This window comes from Musca vetustissima, unplaced genomic scaffold (assembly GCF_032173495.1).
Source record: "Musca vetustissima isolate MV318-11 ecotype Yass unplaced genomic scaffold, APGP_CSIRO_Mvet_v1 utg55918, whole genome shotgun sequence".
Taxonomy (NCBI): domain Eukaryota; kingdom Metazoa; phylum Arthropoda; class Insecta; order Diptera; family Muscidae; genus Musca; species Musca vetustissima.
The window spans coordinates 34,696-57,808 of NW_026873618.1; the positions used below are offsets into that span (position 1 = coordinate 34,696).

The window sequence follows — 23,113 nt, forward strand, 5'->3', positions numbered from 1 at the left end:
TATCATTCTGGACTTCATTCAGAACTCTATGCCGAATTTCATGCGAATCGAATGATATAGGGACTTTGGCGCACCAGTTACTTAAAATCGGACGAATCTATATATGGGAGCTATATCTAAATCTGAACCGATTTTCTCGAAACTTGCCGCGTATCATTCTGCACCTAATTCAGTACTCTGTGCCAAGTTTCGTGCAAATCGAGAGATATAGAGGTACTTTGGTGCCCCATTTACCTTAAATCGGACTAAAATATATATTGGAGCTATATCTAAATCTGAACCGATTTTAATAGAGTTCGTCCTTGGGTCAAATAAGAGACTTGTGCCAAATTTCATCTAAATTGGATCATAAATGCGACCTGTACTTTGTTTACAATTTAACATGTACAGACGGACGGACGGTCATGCGTAAATCGACTCAGAACGTGATTCTATGCATATTCTCAAAAGGTACCATGTGTCTATCTCGTTTCCTTTTGCCTGTTACAAACATATGCACAAAGACATAATACCCTGTACCACAGTGTGGTGAAGGGTATAAATATCGAAACTTCAAGGTACCGTTACCTGGGGCTATAACAAAACGTGGACTGAATTTTGATATTTTTTGGCAAGAAAATTTACTAGCCAATGAGAACTGTAACAAATTAGAATCAGTTCGGTTGGAAAAAGTATCCAAAATTCAAAATAATGTATCCAAAATACAAATACCGTTAAATGGAAGTTACCTTCAAGCTTGGGTAAATATTTGTGGTAGGGTCAGGGTCCAAAATATAAATGGCAGCTAATTTTGTTGAAGAATGTCGGGAATGCTGAAATTGGCGAGGTGCCGTTATAATGGGATGTATATAAAATTACAAAGCTCTATTTCGAATATATTGATCGCTATCGCGATTTAAGTAGACAGCCACGATCGAGAATATATATTGTATGATACTTTATTTCACCTTGAAGCCAGAATAATTTATTTCAAGAAATTTGGTTTCGAACTTCAAATTATGGATCTTTTTAAAAATATTCCTAGTCGGAGAGAAAAAAAAAGAGTTATTAGAAACGATATTTTATATAGAACCTATAGAAACCTTATATAAGTGAAATTGCACATCGTTATATAGGACATAATCAAATGAAGGTTTTTTTTTAATCGTGACATCTGTAGGAACATCTGAAGATAGAAGACCGCATGTGGCTTTTCTGTAGATATAATACATAATGGGGGTCTTCTAAAGATAGAATACCTCCTGTGGGTATTCTAATGACAGCAGACCTTCTGTAGGTTTTCTAAAGATAGTAGAACTTTTGGGGGTCTTCTATAGATAAACGACTTCCTATAGGGTTTCTTCAATATTTAATATATTAAAATTATATATTCATTTTTATGGTAATGAAAATCGGGTGATTGGTAATGCAGTGATAAATAAAAAATATGTTAAAATTCATACGATGTTATGTTATGTACAGATGACATTAGGGTGACACGAACATGTTTTTTTTATTTTCAAATAAAAAAATAAAAAATATATTAAACTAAAATCAAACAATTGTTCTACAAAAATAAAAAAATAAATTATAAGTTACAAAATATAGAAATAAAAAAAATCAAATACATCATTTTCATTCATTACAGAGTTGTATGGAAACAAAATTAAAACCAGAGTTGTATTTGTAGGATTTTGTGGAAAGCAATTAATTACGCACACACACACACAACAACAACAATAGATGATAAGCAAACAATTTCGAAAATTCGAATATACAGTTTCGAAAAAGAAAACCAAAAACACATTTAGAGAGCAAAATTTAGAAGAAGTCACAAATGGATAGAGAGAGAAAGAGGGAGAGAGAGAAAAAATAAATAGCTAAAAAATCAAGAGGATTCCTAATGAGAAAAATACAGGTCCAGGCTTGCACACAATTTATAAAAAAATAAATAAAATAATATTTTTTTAATATTTTTTTTATAAAATTTTAATATCTGGCATAAATATACAAAAGTGGACACTTAATTACAGCCAACTTCACTTGGTAGGTTTGGTTTATGTTACACAGACACGCACACACATATATCGTTTATTGGCAAGTCAAATGTTTTTGTAGCATCTTTCAGGAGAACAACAACATTGACAGACAGTAGTGATATTTAGAGAATAATTTAGATAGAGAGAGAGGAGAGATAGCAGTAAATAATGTTAGCAAATAGAGAGGCAGTAAAAGTGGAAAAGAGCAAGAACATAAGCTCTCTGCTTAAGAGGATTTCTTTTTTGGTGATTTAGCATTTTTGTTGTTGTTTTTTTTCATGGAGCAAAACTTACGATGAACCTTCTGAGCTTGAGATCGAATGTATACTACCGGCGCGATATTGCATTACAGATGATGATGGCGGCACCTCAACCGATCTTTGTATACTACCAGCCGAACCACGCGACTGACGCTGATAATGAAGTGGATGCAGTTGATGATAATGATGTTGTTGTTGTTGTGGCTGTTGATGTGAAGAGGTGGCTGTGACGGTGTTCGTAGTTGAGGTGGTGTTGTTATTGTTGGTTGTGGTGGTGCTACAATCACGTGCCTGATTTTTGTCTGTTTTTTTTTTTTTTTGAACAGTAAAAAATGAAATATAAAAAAAGAAGAGCAACAACGAAAAAATGGTATAAAAGAAAAAACACACAATAAGGCGATTTTGTTTTCTCGATAAATTATGCTGAAACGTATATATTGAACGGAGGTTGGGAGAGGTTCCCCGTTTTTTTTTTTTTTTTTTTTTTTGTAGAGAAAAAATTTTCAAGTAGAACACGATTTGTTTGGATGTAGAAGAATGTAGAAAATACCACCTGTATGACTTGTCTATGAAGAAGACTTCCAATTGATCTTCTGTAGAAAAACAAAAATACCTCCTAAAGATCTGCTCTAAGACTTCTATACAAAATAACTACATGTATTTCTCCCGACATAGAAGACTTTCTGAAGGTCTTGTATAGAATTGGAAGATTTCCTGAAGGTCTTGTATATAGTTGGAAGACTTCCTGAATGTCTTCTATAGATAGAAAATGGGCTTCTTCTAGATAGAAGACATCCTGAAGGTAGACCTGCTGATGGTATGTAGATGAAAAGCCTCCTGTAGGTCTTATTTCTTTTCTCCTAATTTAAAGCTTCTTGAAGGTCTTCCATATGTAAAAGACCGCCTGAAGGTGTTCAGTAGATAGAAGACTCCTATGGTTCTTCTATAGATATTACCTAGGGGTATTCTATAAAAAGAAGACCAAACAGACATTGAAGTTCGCATATAGGTATCAATGCATAGAGTAAATCCAACAGGTCTTTTGTAGTTAGAAGATAGAAAGAATAGCTTGAAGGCCTTCAATATATAGGATACCTTATGAGGGTCTTCGATCTTATCCATATAGGCTTATAGAAAGAAGAACTCCTATAAATCTTCTCTATAGACCTGATGCGGGTCTTCTGTGGATACAAAACCCTTCAGTAGGTCTTCTGTAGACAGAAGATATTCGGTGGGTCTTCTCTAAATAGAAGACCTTCGATAGGCCCTCTGTAGACAGAAGACGTTCTGCGTGACTTCTGTAAAAGGAAAACTTCCTGAGTGACTTCCACATATAGAAGACGTCGTGTAGGTCTTCTATAAATAGAAGGCCTCCATTGAATCTTCTATTGGTAGAAGAACTCTTGGGGATCTTCTAGAGAAAGAAGTCCTATATAGAAGACTTTCTGTAGCTGCTCTGTAGATAGAAGACCTGTTGTGAGTCTACTATAGATAGAAGTCCTGTAGGTCCTCTATGTATAGAAGACCTCTTGGAAGTCTACTATAGATAAAATACATTCTGCGGGTCTTCTATAGACAGAATACTATCTGAGAGTCTTCTGTAGACAAAAGACATTCGGCGGGTCATCTGTAGTTAGAAGACCTCGTGTAGGTGCTCTGTAGACAGAAGACATTCTGTGTGTTTTCTATAAATGGAAGACCTCCTTCCATTTATAGGTCTTTTGTAGTTAGAAGACCTCGGCAAGATATTTTATAGAAAGAATACCTTTTTAGGTCTTCCAAAGATTGATGAAGGCCTTCAATATATGGGATACCTTTTGAGGGCCTTCGCCTTATCCATAAAATACCTATAGAAATAATACTTCCTGTAAATCTTCTCTATAGACCTGCTGCGGGTCTTCTGTGAATAAAAACCTTTCAGTAGGTCTTCTGTAGACAGAAGACATTCGGTGGGTCTTCTCTAAATAGAAGACCTTCTATAGGCCCTCTGTAGACAGAAGACGTTCTGCGTGTCTTCTGTAAAAGGAAAACTTCTGTAAATAGAAGGTCTCCATTGAATCTTCTATTGGTAGAAGAACTTCTGGGGATCTTCTACAGAAAGAAGTCCTATATAGAAGACCTTCTGTAGCTCCTCTGTAGATAGAAGACCGATTGTAAGTCTACTATAGATAGAAGTCCTGTAGGTCCTCTATGTATAGAAAACCTCTTGGAAGTCTACTATAGATAAAATACATTCTGCGCGTCTTCTATAGACAGAATTCCATCTGAGAGTCTTCTATAGATAGAAGACCTCCTGTAGGTATTCTGTAGACAGAAGACATCCTGTGTGTCTTCTATAAATTGAAGACTTTCTGTGGGTCTTCCACAGATAGAAGATGTCTTGTATGCCTTCTGTACATAGAAGGCCTCCAGGAGATCTTCTATATGTAGAAGGACTCCTGGGGTTCTTCTACAGAAAGAAGGCCTCCTGTGGATCTTCCAGAGAATGAAGTCCTATATAGAAGACCTTCTGTGGTTCCTCTATAGATAGAATATATATACATAGAAGTCCTGTAGGTTCTCTATATATAGGAAACCTCTTGGAAGTCAACTATAGACAAAATACCTTCTGCGGGTCTTCTATAGATAGAATACCATCTGAGAGTCTTCTGTAGACAGAAGACATTGTGTGGATCTTCTGTAGACAGAAGATATCCTGTGTGTCTTCTATAAATGGAGGACTCCCTGTGGGTCTTCTACATATAAAAGACCTCTTGTAGGACTTCAGTAAATAGAAGGTCTACATGGAATCTTCTATAGGTGGAATGACTCCTGTGGATCTTCCAGAGAATGAAGTCCTATATAAAAGGTCTGTAAATAAAAGGCATCCAGTGTAACTTCTATAGGTAAAAGGACTCCGGGGGTTTTTCTGCAGAAAGTAGACCTTCTGTGTATCTTCCAATGAAATAGGTCCTATATAGACGGCCTTTTGTAGGTCCTCTATAGATAAAATACCTCCTGTGAGTAACCTCCGAAACGTATTTTGTAGACAGATGACCTCTTGGAGGTCTTCCAGAGATTATGTTCGTGTTTCGTTCACCAAGTCGAACAATGCCGACTATATTCCAACAATTTACTATAATTATTTTATATATACGCTATATATAAATATATATGTATATGGCAGCCGTTATATAGATATGTATATATAAACCAAAACATTTAAATCTATTTACAAATATTCGAAAATAGTTATAAGGCATCTAAACAAAATTAATTTTTTTGAAAAAACAAAAAAATAATACAACAAAGCTTAAACAATTAACAAATAAATAAATAAAATAAAAATGAAAACACACACAAAATAATCGGACAAGGCAACTGAATACAAAAAGGCATTTTGTGAATAAAATATATATGTGATACTATTTTTGTTGTTGTTATTTAAAGATGATTATATTTAATAGATTATTTAATTTTTGTTATTCTTTATGACTTAAATATTATTATATATAAAAATTTAGTTATTGAATAAGGCATTGAACGGTTAAACCTTAGTGTTTAATTTCCAATTAGAATATTTGTCTCGTAAGTTTAAAGATGCCAATTTTCAATGTTGGTTTTTCTAAGGTCTTCCCATGGTGTATTTGTTTTTTAAATATTATGGCAAACATTATTTGTAAAATTATTTTCATTAAGAAAACTCCTATATCTCCCTGGTTGTTTTTTTTTATTGAAAATAGTGAAAATATAATTGAAATTAGTTTGTTGTGTATTATTGTGTTGTTATTTATGTTTTAGCAATAAAGATGATAAACATTAGATAAATGCTTGTTTATATTAATATGACATGCATTTCTAAATGTTGCAGTGGAATATAAATAAATTCAATATTTTTTCCGGACATTAGTTTTAAGCTCATTCCTTTCAGGCCCAGCTTAATCTGACAATTTTTAAGAGAAGGTAGTATAAACATGTGTTTGGGTTCAGTATTGCCTTGTTATCCCTTTAGAACATAGGAAAAAAATAAACATGTGGCTTTTTTATTTTTTCTACAAATACAACAGTAAAATTATTAATGTCATTGGGTCCAAAAGGATTACTTGATAAAAAGAGTTGTAGTAATGTTTACCTTCAACTTTTAATAAATTATTAATTTGTTTTTTTTTAAGAAAATGTTATTTTTTTTATTAAAAAAACTCTACCTGATAAAAATGACCAGGACTGAATGAGTTTCGAAGAATATACTCGTACAGATAGTACATGTGTATGGTATAATTTTTACTGAATAAAATTAACCCTACATAGCCACTGTGTATACGTGGTTTCGAACATAATTTGAATTATCCTGCGGGAAGCTCCAACATATTTAAGATCAAATATTGGTACGAGGTCCGATTAAAAAATAACCCCTACTTGAAATATTTTGAAAAGTATTTTCTTTATTTATCAATAATTATCTTGTCCCCTTCAAGGGCTTCTTCTAGATAGAAGACATCCTGAAGGTAGACCTGCTGATGGTATGTAGATGAAAAGCCTCCTGCAGGTCTTATTTTTTTTTCTCCTTATTTAACGCTTCTTGAAGGCCTTCCATATATAAAAGACCTCCTGAAGGTGTTCAGTAGCTAGAAGACTCCTATGGTTCTTCTATAGATATTACCTAGGGGTATTCTATAAAAAGAAGACCAAACAGACATTGAAGTTCGCATATAGGTCTTCAATGCATAGAGTAAATCCAACAGGTCTTTTGTAGTTAGAAGATAGAAAGAATAGCTTGAAGGCCTTCAATATATAGGATACCTTATGAGGGTCTTCGATCTTATCCATATAGGCTTATAGAAAGAAGAACTCCTATAAATCTTCTCTATAGACCTGATGCGGGTCTTCTGTGGATACAAAACCCTTCAGTAGGTCTTCTGTAGACAGAAGATATTCAGTGGGTCTTCTCTAAATAGAAGACCTTCTATAGGCCCTCTGTAGACAGAAGACGTTCTGCGTGACTTCTGTAAAAGGAAAACTTCCTGAGCGACTTCCATAGAAGGCCTCCAGGAGATCTTCTATATGTAGAAGGACTCCTGGGGTTCTTCTACAGAAAGAAGGCCTCCTGTGGATCTTCCAGAGAATGAAGTCCTATATAGAAGACCTTCTGTGGTTCCTCTATAGATAGAATATATATACATAGAAGTCCTGTAGGTTCTCTATATATAGAAAATCTCTTGGAAGTCAACTATAGACAAAATACCTTCTGCGGGTCTTCTATAGATAGAATACCATCTGAGAGTTTCCCACCCCCACCCCCAAATATGGTACATTTATGCCAGCCACTTTCCCATTCTCGAAACACTTCTGAAATATCCTTTTTGGTATAGCCAAGGACTCCTGTTTTCAGTTTTCTTTTATCTCATCGATCGTAGCAATACACTTTCCTGTCACCGGTCTCATTAGTTCTGGGAATAGGAAAAAGTCAGGGGGTCAAATCTGGTGATTACGGTAGAAGTACGTAGAGAATACCACCAGTAAGATTTCTCTATGAAAACTACCTTCTGTAAGTTTCCTCTCAGTAGAATACCTCTTGAAGGTCTGCTCTAAGACTTCTATATAATGATAATCTCTTGTACTTATCTTGTCTTAGAAGACATTCTGAAGGACGTCTATAGTTGGAACAGTTCCTAAAGGTCATCTATACATAGAAGACTTGATAAGGTCTTCTTTAGATTCAAGACTTCTTGAAGGTTTTGCATTTTTGTATCTAGAAGACCTATTCTCTAGATAGGAGGCTTTCTGTATAAAGAGTACATTCTGAAAGTTTTTTCCGATATCTTCTTGAAAGTATTTTGTATATAGAAGACAGTCTGAAGGTTTCCTGTATATAGAAGACTTATATGGTTCTTCTATAGATAGAAAAATCACCTAGAAGTATTCTATAAAAAGAAGACCTCATACACGTTGAAGATCGCATAGAGGTACTTGAAACATGTCATGTCTTTGGCTAAAAACTCACGCACAATTCTTTGTGTCCGTGACGTATTGCTTTGAAGTATTATTCCTTACTGACCTTCATGATGCACCATTACAACTTCAAATTTGGTCAAATTTTTCGGTTTTGAATAGTGTTGGTCAATGTCGTTCCTGAATCGCTCAAAAGGAAATATATCATTCACCAAGTTCCTCTAGTTCAATCGGTCATTGGCACACGTCTGTTAATTCCATCAAAAAAAGATCTAGATGAACAATTTGAGAAAAATTAACTTTGAACTAGTTTGTTCTGGACGGTAATATTGAGCATTACTGTCCTGTCCACAAATCTTACATAAAGTAGGCAAAAGAAGTTCGGTGAAAAAATTTCGTTATTAAAGAACTCAATAACTTCATCTGAATATATTCTACGAAATCCAATACGATTTAGCTCAAATTTGGTACGTTGTGCACAAATTCGTCCCAATCGAAAAAAATGAGTTATTTGGTACGTGAAATCGGACGAAAATATATATGGGAACTATCTGAACCGATTTCAACAAAACTTCGACTTAATTAAGTACGCTGTGCAAAATTGTGTCTCAATCTGACAAAACCATGGGAGTTTGGTGTACCATTTACATAAAATTGGTTAACACTATATATGGAAGCTATATCTATATCTGATCCGATATCAATGAACATTAACACACTCTATCCTAGTCTCTATTCCATACGTTATGCCAAATTTCGTCTTAATCGCACTGAAATTGGGAGTTTGGTGCACAATTTACATAAAATCGGACTAAGCTATATATGGGATCTATATCTAAATCAGAACCGTGGACCTAATTCAATATGCTGTGCCAAATTTCTTGCAAATCGAAAGATATATAGGGACTTTGGTGCACCATTTACATTAAATCGGACGAAAATATATATGGAAGCTATATGCAAATTTGAACCGATTTTTCCCCATTTTCAATAGGGTTCCTTCACCATGAGGATATTGGGGGATACTGTTATATAGAGGGTACTCCAAAACTTTAACCAATATATCCAATTTCCAATATCATTCTAGGAAAACTAGTAATATCTGTGCAAAATTTCCGAGCTCTGTCTTAAACGGACAGCTATACAAAATTTCAGAACTTTATTCTGTGGGGCCCTTCGTGAATATTTCGATGTATTGTAAACGGAATGACATATTTGATATAAACTTCACCTTATCGTGGATGGTATAAAAATGCATAAAATAGTTACAAATCAAGATATGAAACTATATTTTCACGAATATTTATGAATCGTGTCATACCTCCGAACTATGACCTATGGCGAAGTTTTATACCCTTTTTATACCCAAGATCCACCTTTTAGAATACCGATCATCATATCTCGACAAGCTGAGTGGATCTAGACCAAAGATATTGATCAATCGCCACGAAATTGTGCATATAGAACGGGTTCTGGGCAAAGAAGGCCTTATTGTTTTGGGTGATCATCCGTTAATGTCTAGGGATTGATGTGGACCAAAAACTTTAATTTTGTTTGTTTTCCTGGTCGGTATAGAGGCCACAATTATGACCCTAACCTCACTAAATTTTACACGAGGAAGGGTATCTGGCCAAAGAATAATAAGAATGAATTTTTGATGAAGATCGATTAATATTTAGCAGGTTAAATTTTTACTCCTGAAGAGCATAGACCCAAGAAATTAATGGTATATCGTAGAGGAGTTGTTGACCTTTAAATTGATACCAATTATATTGCTGTATGTACTTGCATGTGGAAGTAATACTTAGATAATTACAGGTGGGTACGTATTTTAATTTGGTTAGTATCAACCACACTAGAAGGCAAAATTGACACGCGGATCACTAGGAAATTGTGCATGATGTCCCGATTGTGGCCAAAGACACCGCCTATAATTTTCGGTGATAATCAGATTGTATTTAGGGGATGGAATGGACTAAAAAATTTTGCACGTTTGGTTTTATAGTTGCTCTCGGGGCCACTATTGTAAGTCGAAAATCACAAATTTTACACTGATAAAGGGTTTGGTCACCTATTTATTCAGGGTCAATAGAAAAAATCCGAGACTTTTGTGTGTAAAATAAGCAAATTTAAATATTTACTGAAGGATAAATTGATTCGGAAAATATGTCTGGATTAGAAAGAGGAACTGTTGCCCTCTAATGGATTAAGATGGTGCATATATCCCGAAATATCGCCCAGGCTAGGAATATAGATTTGCAGAAAATTACAGTTCGGTGTTAGTTATGTAGGGTATGATATGATCGGCCCGTCCGACTATACAGCTCCGTTCACTGGTTTCTTATGGGTTAAGGGGTTTACCCCTCAATATCAATTTTCAAACCCCAGACCAATACCTTGATTTTATTGTTGTGCAAAAATATGACGGAGCTGTACATCACAGTATTCTCGAATATTTGGACATGAAAATACTCTCTGCAGAGTAGCTGCCGCGTGAACTCACTTTTGACCAACACTAACGACGAGGTGGAATTGAGTATTGGAAAATGTATCAAAAGTCCTTGAGAACAGTTATAAATTTCTATAAACTACGCTTCCGAGTGATTCTGCATTCACCGTATTTTCCAGATCTGGGTCCTAGTTACTCACTGTAAATGAGGGATATTTCATACCATCCAGCATTATTTGAACATTAAAAATTCTTGTAGTCATTCGAGACTGTTATTTGAACCCAATGGGATTTCACAAGGCGTGGATTTTTTAAAGAATATATTTTCCAAAACCTTCACAAGGCTAGGATTTTTATAAAGATTTTTTTCAAAAACCTTCACAAGGCGAGAATTTTTTAAAGAATATTTTTTCAATGGCTTGTGCAGGCGTGAATTTTTTTAAAGAATATTTTTTCAATGGCTTGTGCAGGCGTGAATTTTTTTAAAGAATATTTTTTCAAAGACCTTCACAAGGCTTGGATTTTTTAAAGAATATTTTTTCAAAGACCTTCACAAGGCTTGGATTTTTTAAAGAATATTTTTTCAAAGACCTTCACAAGGCTTGGATTTTTTAAAGAATATTTTTTCAAAGACCTTCACAAGGCTTGGATTTTTTAAAGAATATTTTTTCAAAGACCTTCACAAGGCTTGGATTTTTTAAAGAATATTTTTTTAAAAGCTTGTGAAGGCGTGGATTTTTATACCCTCCACCATAATATGGAGAGTATATTAATTTTGTTTTTCCGTTTGTAACTCATCGAAATAATCATTTCCGGCCCTATAAAATATATATTATCTTGATCAGCTTAATATTCTATGACAATTTAAGCATGTCCGTCTGTCTGTCTGTTGTAATCACTCTAGCGTCTAAACGAATTGAGATAGATCGCCAAAATTTTGCATAGAGTCGTCTTTTGTCTGCAGGCAGGTCAAGTTCGATGATGGGCTTTATCGGTCCACGTATAAGCTCCCATATAAGGGTACTCCTAATTTTGCGGTATTTTGGGGGGGTTTGATCGCATTTTTCGACCAAATACGCTGAAATTTGGTACTTTAACTTCTTATTGGCTAGCAAATCTCTATACTAAAAAATATAAATATAGGTCAAATTTTTCGGGTTGCCCCCATATAAGGTTACCCCCCAATTTTCGGTATTTTAGGGTTCTTGGGCGCGTTTTTCAACCGAATTCGCTGAAATTTGGTACTTTGAGTTCTTATTGCGTAGCATATCTCTCCAAAAAAAATTATAAGTATAGGTCAATTTTTTCGGATAGCCCCCATATAAGGGTACCCCCAATTTTCGGTATTTTGGGGTTCTTGAGCGCGTTTTTCAACCGAATTCGCTGAAATTTGGTACTTTAAGTTCTTATTGCGTAGCATATCTCTCCACAGAAAATTATAAGTATAGGTCAATTTTTTCGGATAGCCCCCAATTTTCGGTATTTTGGGGTTCTTGAGCGCGTTTTTCAACCGAATTCGCTGAAATTTGGTATTTTGTAGTCGTCTATGGTAACAAATCTCCCTTTTTGGGGTAGTCCCCATATAACCCCCCTTTTTATATTAAAATAGTTATCTGATTTGTTCCACGTTTTGAGTTTGGTTCTAAGACTCTGTTGTAATCATTTCACCTGCGGAGGATAGCGAGATAAAAAATTAGAACGTAAGGTTCGATAATGAACTATAGCCGCATTTAGACCTAGTCTCTGTGTGGAGGTTCCAGAAGGAGTGGACCGATTTTCCCCATCTTCGAATTTGAACTAAGTTTGGAGAAATAATAAGATGGGCAAAGTTTGGACGAAATCTAAATTTTCTGAAACGGATTTGGTCCAAAGAAACATGGGGTCTGGAACCACATTCAGGCACATTTTCACCATGTTAAAGTGTATACACCTTCATTAGCCATAATGCTGAGGGTATACTTATCCATTATAAATACATTTTAAATAAATTTCTTCAATTTGTATTAAGGTATACATAATCCGTTTTTAGAAATGTTGGTATAGGTCCACTTTTTGGTATGTTCCCTATATTTTCATTTCTAGTACCTGTCAGTATATCTATGGTGGAGGGTATTCAATATTCGGCCCGGCCGAACTTAACGCTTTTTCACTTGTTAAATAATATTTTTTCACAGACCTTCACAACGCGTGCATTTTTTAAAGAATATATTTTCAAAGACCAATAGAAATGCAATTAAGAGCAATTCAGATCCAAACAGCATATTTTTCAACAACCAATAGAAGCGACGATTTTTCCAAGAATATTTTTTTGCAAGCATAACTTAAAAAAAATCAAGATCCAAACAATAGATTTGAGTTTTGAAGACTATTTTGGCTAATTTCATTTATCTAGAAGTTTCTTACTCCTTAAAGTTCGCCATTGCGTATACTGTTTGTCACAACTCATACGCCACCTGTATTAGGTCAATATTCAAAAGATTGAATCAAATCTAATAAGTAATTATTATCATATTTCGAAATTTGAAAGTGAACATTTTAAACATATTATATAAATCGTAGTTATAACAGCTACACAATACCCTCATTTCAGTCCTGGTTTCTAAAATCCCTTTTTTGCGAAAAATACAAGAGACATGAACATCAAACTTTATATTTTTAAAAGTTAACATTTTCACTTATATAATAGGCATATAATTTTATATTTATATAATAATTAACTTCAAGGGTAAAAAGAAACAATAAAGCTTACCGATACGTTTCCTGGCATTTTTGTTTCTAAGGATTAAAAATCTTTTAGTTTTTTTGAATGGTGTAGCAAAACTAAAACTTGCATAAAATATTTCATAAAACTTGGTTGAATTTACATGCAAGAACAAAATTAAATATTTAAAAAAAAATAGGAGCAAAAACAAACGAGGGTAAATATTCTAAAATAAATATTTGGAGCGTATTAAAAATTTGTTATAACAAAATGGGCAGCAAAAGGAGTCAAAATTTGTATTAGTGAATATAAATAAGTAGAGCAGTAATAGGTAGTTAAATAATTATGAAATGCTGGCGTTTTTGCAAAAAATGAAAATTTGTTGTTTTTGGTTAGAAAGGAAAACTACAATGAAATTAAATAGAGGGCGGATTCTCCAAAAAAATTAAGAAGCAATGAAACTATTATTAACTAAAATTACTTTTGTTTAGATAATTCTTAAGGAAAAACCTTATCAAAGCAAGGATGGCAGTTGGCTCTCGCATTTCGTGTGTATTCAATGGTGGGATAGGATGTGGAGATGATGTTTGGAGAGCCACTGCAATCCCGTGAAAGCTTTTTCCAAGAATTATCATTGGCTTATCATTGGATGTTACAATTTGTTAATTGTTTAGCCAAAGTAAAAGCCTAAAAATACGTATCGACTTTGGATTTGTTTGGAATTGAATTTTAATTGTCTTTAGAAAAACAAATTACTTTTTTTTTAAATATTATAGGGAAGTTTTGTTGTTTACTTGATGTTGTTTTGGTTTGGATAGTTGTTGTTGTTGTTGTTATTTTTTAGATAAAAATATTTTTTTCTTAGTTTATTACCCTACACCACTATGGGGAATAGGCGGACGATTTAAACAATTCAACATATTAAATCGGGATGGATTTTTTAGGAAATTTTTTTTGCTATGGATTAGAAGAAGAAGGCGTGAATTTGTTAAGTATTTTTTCATGTTTTTGGACTAGAGGAGTCGCGGATTTTTCAAAAATATTTTTTTTTTCAAGGACTAAGGAAGCCGCAATTTTTTTTCAAATATTTTCTTCGAGGACAAAAGATGGGTGTTTTTTTTTTAATATTTTCTTCAAGAACTAGAGAAGGGTGGCTTTTTTTTAAATATTTTTTCAAGGACTAATATTTTTTTAAAATATTTTTTATTCAAGGACTAAAGAAACCGTGAATTTTTTTTTAAATTTTTTTCAAGGACTAAACAAGTTTGGATTTTTAACATATTTTTTCAAGGACTAAAGAATGCGTGGATTATTCAAATATTTTTTAATATGAGCTAATATGTGCCGCGAGTTCACCTATTAGAACTATAAAAAAAATGGGTTGAGGCGTCGGGTTAGATGCCCACTTTCGGAAAACCCAACCAACTATGAAAAATCAAAGAAAAAGAAATCCAAACCCCCTAATGTTGACGCAAACATATAAAGGACCACGATCTGCGAATCTGAACTTGGAATGTGCGCACGTTGTACAGAACAGGCGCAGTATTCGCTTTGGCGGATGTACTCACGAAGTGCAAAGCCGATATTATTGCCTTACAGGAAATGCGATATAAAGGGACTGACATAAGTAAATCAGATGATTACGCCCTGTATTATAGCTGCCATGAAACAAGACATGAATTTGGCTGCGGATTTATGGTTAACAGGAGAATAAAATACATCGTCTCCAGATTCACTCCAGTAGATGAGCGAATTGCTATAATCAGTCTCATTTGCGCCCATGCTCATAAAGATAACCACGTCGAAGACATATTTTACGAGCACCTAAAAACAGCATATGATCGTTGCCCTGGCCATGACATTAAAATGCTGCTAGGAGATTTTAATGCAAAAATCGAAAGGGAAAATATAATATCAGCCTCTATGAAGAAACATTAGGCAACGGCATGAGGTTGATTGACTTCGCGGCAGCAAAAACATGGCAGTTAGCAGCCCCAAATAGTAGAAGCCTACTCCTAGAGATAACAGAAGCCAACTCCGCTCAACTTACCCAACTGCTTGACGAAAGCACCCCTTGTCCCGATAATAATATAGAAGCAGAATGGCAGAGAATTGCCCAAAAGCAACACTTGGATACCAAAGACCACCATCAAGAAATTCGTGGTACAATCAGTGTCGTAATGCTACTGATATGAAAAACGCAGCATGCGATGTAGAACTATCGTAAGAAAAGGAGAGGGGAGAAACGTATTTCAGAAAAAAACAAAGAGCAAGAAAAACGTGATCGCGAGCAAATCGAGATGTACAGGAATCAGAATTCAAGTCCGAAAATTCTACCAACGGGTAAAACACCAATCCGAAGGCTTTGGTGCAGGCACATCCTCCTCCTGTAGAGAAAAACCATTGACAGATACAGACAGCGTGCTGAGGATCTGGAAGGAGCATTTTGAAAAACTTCTGGTATCAAATAGTAGCGGTGAAGTGAATACCCCAGAACCAATAATAGATGACAGTATAGAGTGTATACCACCTAGCCATGATGAAGTCAGAATAGCAATCAATCGACTGAAGAAGAAAATAAAGCAGCAGGTGCGATGGGTTACAAGCCGAACTATTCAAGACTGGTGGTCAGATGCTGGTTAGGAGCATGCACCAGCTGATAGTACAATTTGGCTAGAAGAATGCATGCCCAATGATTGGAACCTCAGCATCCTGTGTCCCCCGTGCACAAAAATGAGGCAAGACGATATGTGACAACTATAGAGGAATTAGTCTCCTTCCCATCGCATATAAAGTGTTATCCAGTGTGCTGTGTGAACGACTGAAGACTGACATTATTGGACCATACCAATGCGGCTTCAGACATGGCAAATCCACCATTGACCAGAAAACACATCGACACAGTCCATCTATTCGTTGACTATACATCCGCATTCGCCAGCCCTATCCGTTCAGAGCATGTCTGCGTTTGGCATTCCTGCAAAATTAATTCGGCTATGCAGGTTAATTTTAACAGGCACAAGATCAGCAGTTAAAGTCGGAAAGGACCTCTCGGAGCTCTTTAATACCGAACGTGGATTCAGGCAAGGCGATAGTTTGTCGTGTGACCTTTTTAACATCCTGTTGGAAAAGGTCATACAAGAGGCAAAAGTGAACAGAAATGACACTCTGTACACCAAACAACACATGTTACTCGGCTACGCCGATGACATCGACATAATGGGTCGAACATTGAGAGCGGTAACAGCCACCTTTGAACAAATTGAGAAGGAGTCTGCCAAAGTGGGCCTGGCAGTAAACGACGAGAAGACCAAGCTGATGGTATCGACGCGCAAGACGTCCAGTAGACTGGAATCAACTGTGGAACTTGAGAACTACAGCTTCGAGGTAGTCAAAGATTTTATATATCTTGACACAGCCATAAATAAAACGAATGACATCAGTTTTGAAATTCGGAGAAGGATTGTGATGGCCAACCGGCCACCTCCCGCCAGACCAAACTCACACTCTACAAGACGCTGATATTACCCGTGCTGTTATATGGATCTGAAGCATGGGTGAAGCCAGCTTTTGAAGTGTTTGAGAGAAAATTTCTCCGAAAGATCTATGGGCCGATCTGCGTTGACGGTGAATATTGCCTTCGAATGAACCCTGAGTTGTACCAGCTATTCTCGGACATTGACATTGTTGCAGCGACTACGTTGGCTAGGTCATGTTTTGAGAATGGATGAAGATGCCCCAGCCCAGAAGGCATATAAAAGCGAACCAGCTGATGGTTCACGCAGAAGGGGAAGGCCACGAATAAGATGGAAAGGCCAAGTCGAAGATAACATTGCCGAAAATGGTCTTTCAAATTGCAAAAACTGCGCAAAAGAAATCTTTTCTAAGCTCGGCTTATGGAACGAAAGTTCTGTCTCAAGCCAGCTAAGTAAGTAAGTACATCAGACGTGATTTTTTTAATTTTTTTCAAAGACTAAAAAAGGAATGGGTTATTTAAAATATTTTTCTGGAGGACCTATACAAGTCGTGGATTATTTCAAATATTTTTCTGGAGGACCTGTACAAGGCGTGGATTGAAAATATTTTTTCAAGGGCCAATGGAGTTTTAAAAATAATTTTAAATACAGGGCTTGGATTTTTAGTGGTGTAAGGTATTTTATAAAGTCGGCGCAGCCGACTAATTTTTTTATTTTTTTTAGTTTTGGATTTTTTGGGGGTTTTGTTGTTGTTACAGTTGTTATTGGTTTAATTGGCAGTTACTTTAGTTGTTGTCAATGTTTTGAATTTTTTACGGATTAGGAATGTGGTTGTTGTTGTTGTAAATGGTTTCGCAAATTTTTACCAAATATTATAATAAATACTATAATTATTATTTTTTTGTAAATGCTTATAAGTTATGTCTTAAAGATAAGAAATAGAAACAAGCTTAGTACAGCTTTAGGCTTGATTAAGCTTTTTATGTTTAGTTTCAATATTTTTTTTTACAAGACTTAAATGCTAATGTTTATCATCGTTATGGTTTTAAGAAGAAAAAAGTAAATAAAAAATTATTAAAATTAAAAAAAATAATTTTTATAAAAAATAATTAAAAAATAAATAAAAATATAGAAATAAATAAAAAAAAAAATAAAAAAATAAAAAAAACTAGTAATAGTATTTATTTGCGAACCTGTCCCCGCTATCGGCTCCGGTATTTGGACCTAAGCCATCTGGACCGCCATCGGCTTCAGAAGATGAGCCACGCGACAGTACCCCTCGTATCTCACCTGGTATTACTTCTTCACTGCGATTCACCGTAAATGAGCTTTTTCCCTTCTTTCCAAAGCCCATACGTCTTTTACGACCTTTTCGTTTTATATTTTTTTGAAACATTATTTTTTGGTTAGTTTTTTTTTAATGATACAATTTTCTTTTTAAAACAAACTAAATGATTTTAAATGATTTTTTTTTTGTTTTTTTGTTAAATGCAATATTTAAACATTCAAATTGTTTGGTTAGAAAACGAATTATTAAGCGAACGATTTTTTTGTGGTTAGTAGTTTTTTTTAACTAAATGAAATTGTTAGTGAAATTAAAAATAAAACATAAATATATATTTTTTGAAATAAATTATAAAAATGATTTCTAACTGAATGCCATAACTAAACGAGTCAAATGAAAACATTGAATTAGGAAAATATTTTAAAATACAAATTTTGTTTTTGGAAATAAAATAACGGCCACGAAGTTTCTACAATAGATTATGTTTCAGGTTTTTTTGTTTTGAAATCGTGGTATGATATAAAATTTTGGTAGTGTACTAAGAACGATTTTTTTTTGGTTTTGGGTTTCTTATATACAAAATGTAACTGTAAAAGTGAACGGAATTTTTGGAACACAACAAAACGCTCATACCTGTTGCTGATAGCTGGGATGTGGAGTTGGATTTTTTACCCATGCCACTGCCACTTTTGGGGGAACGTTCTTGGTCCGCAGCACCTTTTTTACGATCTTGCGCCGTATCGGATAGACTGCCATCTGTGAAGGGGAGAATAATATTAAATTAGATGTCAAAATAATTTTTATGAGGACAAGACTATTTCAAATATTCTTTTCAAGGATCAAGAGGATTTTTAAAATATTTTTCTAAAGTCTACTATAGGCTTTGATTTTTTTTTTAATATTTTTTCACAAGGTCTAGAATTTTAAAATATCTTTTCCAAGGTCTACTATAGGCCTGGATTTCTTAACATTTTTTTTAAGCTCGACTATAGACGTTGACTTTTATATCCTTCACCACACTGAAACGAGATAGACCCATGGTTCCTTTTGAGAATATGCATAGATACACTTCCTGAGTTGATTTACGCATGTCCGTCCGTCCACGTATTTTTGTGAACAAAGTACAGGTCGCATTTATGATCCGATTTGGACGAAATTTTGGCGCAGCTCACTTATTTGGCCCTATTGAAATTGAAGAAAATCGGGTCAGAATTCGATATAGCTCCCATATATATTTTCCTCCGATTTAAGGTAAATGGGGCACCAAAGTCCCTATGTATCTTTCGATATGCGCGAAATTTTGCATAGTGTACTGAATTGAGACTAGAATGATGTGTGTCAAGTTTCGAGAAAATCGGTTCAGATTTCGATACAGCTTCCATATATCGTTTTGTCCGATTTTGGGTAAATGGTGCACCAAAGTCCCTACATATCTTTCGATTTGCACGAAATTTCGGACAGCGTATTTAATTAAGTCTAGAATTATGTGTGTCAAGTTTCGAGAAAATCGGGTCAGATTTAGATATAGCTCCCATATATATTTTCGTCCGATTTAAGGTAAATGGGACACCGAATTCCCTATATATCTATAGATTTTCACGAAATTTCGCACAGCGTATTTAATCAGGTCTAGAATTATGTGTGTCAAGTTTCGAGAAAATCGGGTGAGATATAGATATAGCTCCCATATATAGTTTCGTCCGATTTTAGATAAATGGTGCACCAAAGTCCCTGTATATCTTTCGAGTTGCACGAAATTTGGCACAGCGTAATGAATTAGGTCTAGAATGATGTGTGCTAAGTTTCGTGAAAATCGGTTCAGATTTAGATATAGCTCCCATATATAATTTCGTCTGATTTAAAGTAAAGGGGGCACCAATGCCCTTATATATCTTTCGATTTGCACGAAATTTGGCACGGTGTACCCAATTGAGTCTAGAATGATGTGTGTCAAGTTTCGAGAAAATCGGGTCAGATATAGATATAGCTCCCGTATACAGTTTCTTCCGACTTAAGGTAAATGGGGCACCAAAGTCCCTACATATCTTTCGATTTGCACAAAATTTGGCATAGCGTACTGAATTATATCCAGAATGATACATGCTAAGTTTCGAGAAAATCGGTTGAGATTAAGATATAGCTCCTACATATATTTTCGTCCTAAATATCTTTCTATATGCGCGAAAATTTGCATGGTGTACTCAATCGAGTTTAGAATGACGTGCGCCAAATTTCGATAAAATCGGGTCAGATTTATATATAGCTCCCATATATATTTTTGTCCGATTTAAGGGAAATGGGTCTCCAAAGTCCCTATATATCCTTCGATTTGCTACTTTCTCTACTAGTTTAAAATATTTTTTTCAAGAACTACATAAGGCGTAGAGTATTTAAAAAATATTTTTTTTTTCAAGGACTACATAAGGCGTGCACAAAGAGCTATAGTACTCACCGACTTTATCATCCGGATTGCCTTCTTCTTTTTTAGCACCATCGGCACCTTCACCATCCGGTTTCGGATCAACATATTCACTAAAATCATCGTCCAACATTGCATCAATTGCATCCCAATCGATGACATCACCAGCCGCATCGGGATCAGCATCAGCGTCCGCACCACCCGATGTTGTTGTCGTTGTCGGATCGGCCGGATTTTGGGCATTTGCATTGTCGGTTGACGCCGCCGTCGTTGTTGCCGTTGTATTGGCGGCATTCGTTGATGATGATGTGGTTGTTGTTGTAGTTGTGGTGAGATTTGTGGTTTGAATGATTGTTGTTGAGGATGAGATCGTTCCGTCAGCGTTAACGTTAGCGTCGTTTGAGTTGGTGGTGGTGGTTGAATGTTTCAATGAGGCACGTTTATTGGGTGATGTTGTGGAATTGGCGACACCATGATGGGAATTTGCAAAAGAGGAAGAAGAAGCAGCATTATTAGCATTATTACTACCGGCCATAGCAGCGCCGGCAGTGCCAGTCGCAGTGCCACCGCCGCTGGCACCGCCACTCCCACTGCCAGCCTTCAATGACTGTTGGTCTAAAACTTCTTTCCCCCTTTGTCTAAGACTACCGCTACCACTAACTGGCATAGCACTACCGCTACCACTACTACTATACTGGCGATTCGTGTTCGAATGTTGTGAGGTGTTGTGGGCGGCGACACGATCGCCGTAATCGTCGTACTCAAAGTACTCGGGCTGATCATTTATACTGACGAGATTACTGCGATCGCTGCCTGTTTCGTATTGTTGTTGTTGGTGGCGACTACTCCTCTTTGACGAGGCAGTAGCCATGGCTGATTGACGTGGTCCCCCCGAACGACTGCTATCGTATTGTTCGCCAACAGGTCCCTGCCGCTCGCCGCTGTTGCCGTGGCCATTGACCATCGCAGTGCCACCATGCGGCATTGATGCGGACGTGTGTGGATCAGGGCCCATCATCTGGCCGTGGTCGTCGACGGGCGAAAAGTTGTGGGCGTTTTGTGCGCTGGGAGGGTGCGGCAAGTTACGACGGCGTTTCATGTACGGTCCCGCTGGTCCATAGAGTTTTTCGTGTGTCGATCTGTCCAGGTCGAGGGACATGTGGTTGCGTCCCCGGGTCATGTCGTAGCGTCGGCGCGAGTCCCGAAACTGCGAGGGAGCCACGCCGCGCCTTGTCCAGCCCACGTCCGAGTCATAGGTAATGGTCACGATTTTGTCGTCGGTCACCAGGAAGTGCGAGTGGCTCAACGGGTTCGATGGATTGACATTGGCCCCCATGTACGATTGGCGTATATTGGTCTCGGAACCGTAGCGGCGCGAAAGGTCCTCGTCGAATTGGGCGGGATAGACCTCATCTTCGTAGCGAATGCGTCGCCGGCCCCAGCTCTTGGCGTGCAAGTCGTCGTAGTCTAAAGAACGCGACTGACCTTCGTGGAACATTTTTCGGCGATCAAGAGAGGTGCGACCTGTCGGTATACCGATTTTCGGTTTCTTGAGAATGGAAGGCGGCTGGGCACGACCCTCAGCAATGGGGACGGCCGACACCAGGGCATCCTCGCTAAGTTGGCGCGACAAACGCAACACGGACTGCGTGGGCAGTTGAGGGGGAGGGGCCAGGGAGGATTTGGCCTTTTTGTGCGCTGTTGGGGTCGGGGTATGGACATGGTAGGTGGGCACGGCGCCCAGGTCTAACTGTGGCGCCGTCAGGCCACTAACGAAATGCTGATCCACACATTCACCGCACATTGCCGGATCGGTGGTGGGCAGTGAAGGCTCCGAGGATGACGGTTGAAACATCGAAAGCGATGGCCTGCGCAACAGCTGCTCAGCCGTATAAGGATAGGTGATGGGATTATGCTGGGGATGGGGGTGGGCATCGATCAGACAATAGGGATCGGGACAGGCCCCAATGGTGAGGCCCGACGAGGCCAGGGCCGCATTCGTCGACAGCACCACCGGCTGGCTGCCGTTCTGGCAGTGACTGCAGGTGTTATCATAATGATCGCGTATATAGCCGACATAGGAGGAGGGCGACGAAGAGACGGTGTGGGCATGAACATGGGCTGCGGCCGAATCAGCTGTTAGGCCATAGCGAGCCGGTTGTTGGCGAAAAAAGTTGACAACGGGCGATGTCAGACGCTTAAGACCACGCAATGTAGTCGCGCTACCGCCACTGCCGGCAGCCGCCTCCGCTTCCAGAGCGTCTATACAACAGTCGGGTGCAAACCCAGGATCGGAAGGGAAATGCGTGAAATTGGCAGCATGCGCTTGATATTCGGGAAATTGTATGGTGGGAATCGCATGTGGTGGTAGTGGTTGTTGTTGAGGTGGAGGAGGTGGGTACTGATTTGGTGGTGGTGGATTAAATGTGTTGAGTTGTTGTTGTGTCTGTATCAGAGGATCTTGTGTAACGATTCGTGCATTGGGGACGACGCCGACTCCGCCGCCGGGGTCCATCACCATGAGATTGGGATTGGCCGGATCGAGAAAATACTGCTCGACCAGATCGCCACTATTGT

The 23,113-nt window shown here is 37.0% G+C and overlaps 1 protein-coding gene across 3 annotated transcripts in view; it reads right to left on the reverse strand.

Annotated features, from left to right (window-relative positions):
* Positions 1 to 23,113, reverse strand: part of LOC133326591 (regulating synaptic membrane exocytosis protein 1-like) — an 81,989-nt gene that overhangs the window by 16,720 nt on the left and 42,156 nt on the right. For all 3 annotated transcript variants that reach the window (XM_061535238.1, XM_061535223.1, XM_061535231.1), the window contains 3 exons: positions 20,570 to 20,649; positions 18,751 to 18,873; positions 18,026 to 18,200 (listed from right to left, as the gene is read on the reverse strand). In XM_061535238.1, coding sequence (XP_061391222.1) covers positions 18,026 to 18,200; positions 18,751 to 18,873; positions 20,570 to 20,649 — 378 coding nt within the window. The remainder of the gene's footprint in view (positions 1 to 18,025; positions 18,201 to 18,750; positions 18,874 to 20,569; positions 20,650 to 23,113) is intronic.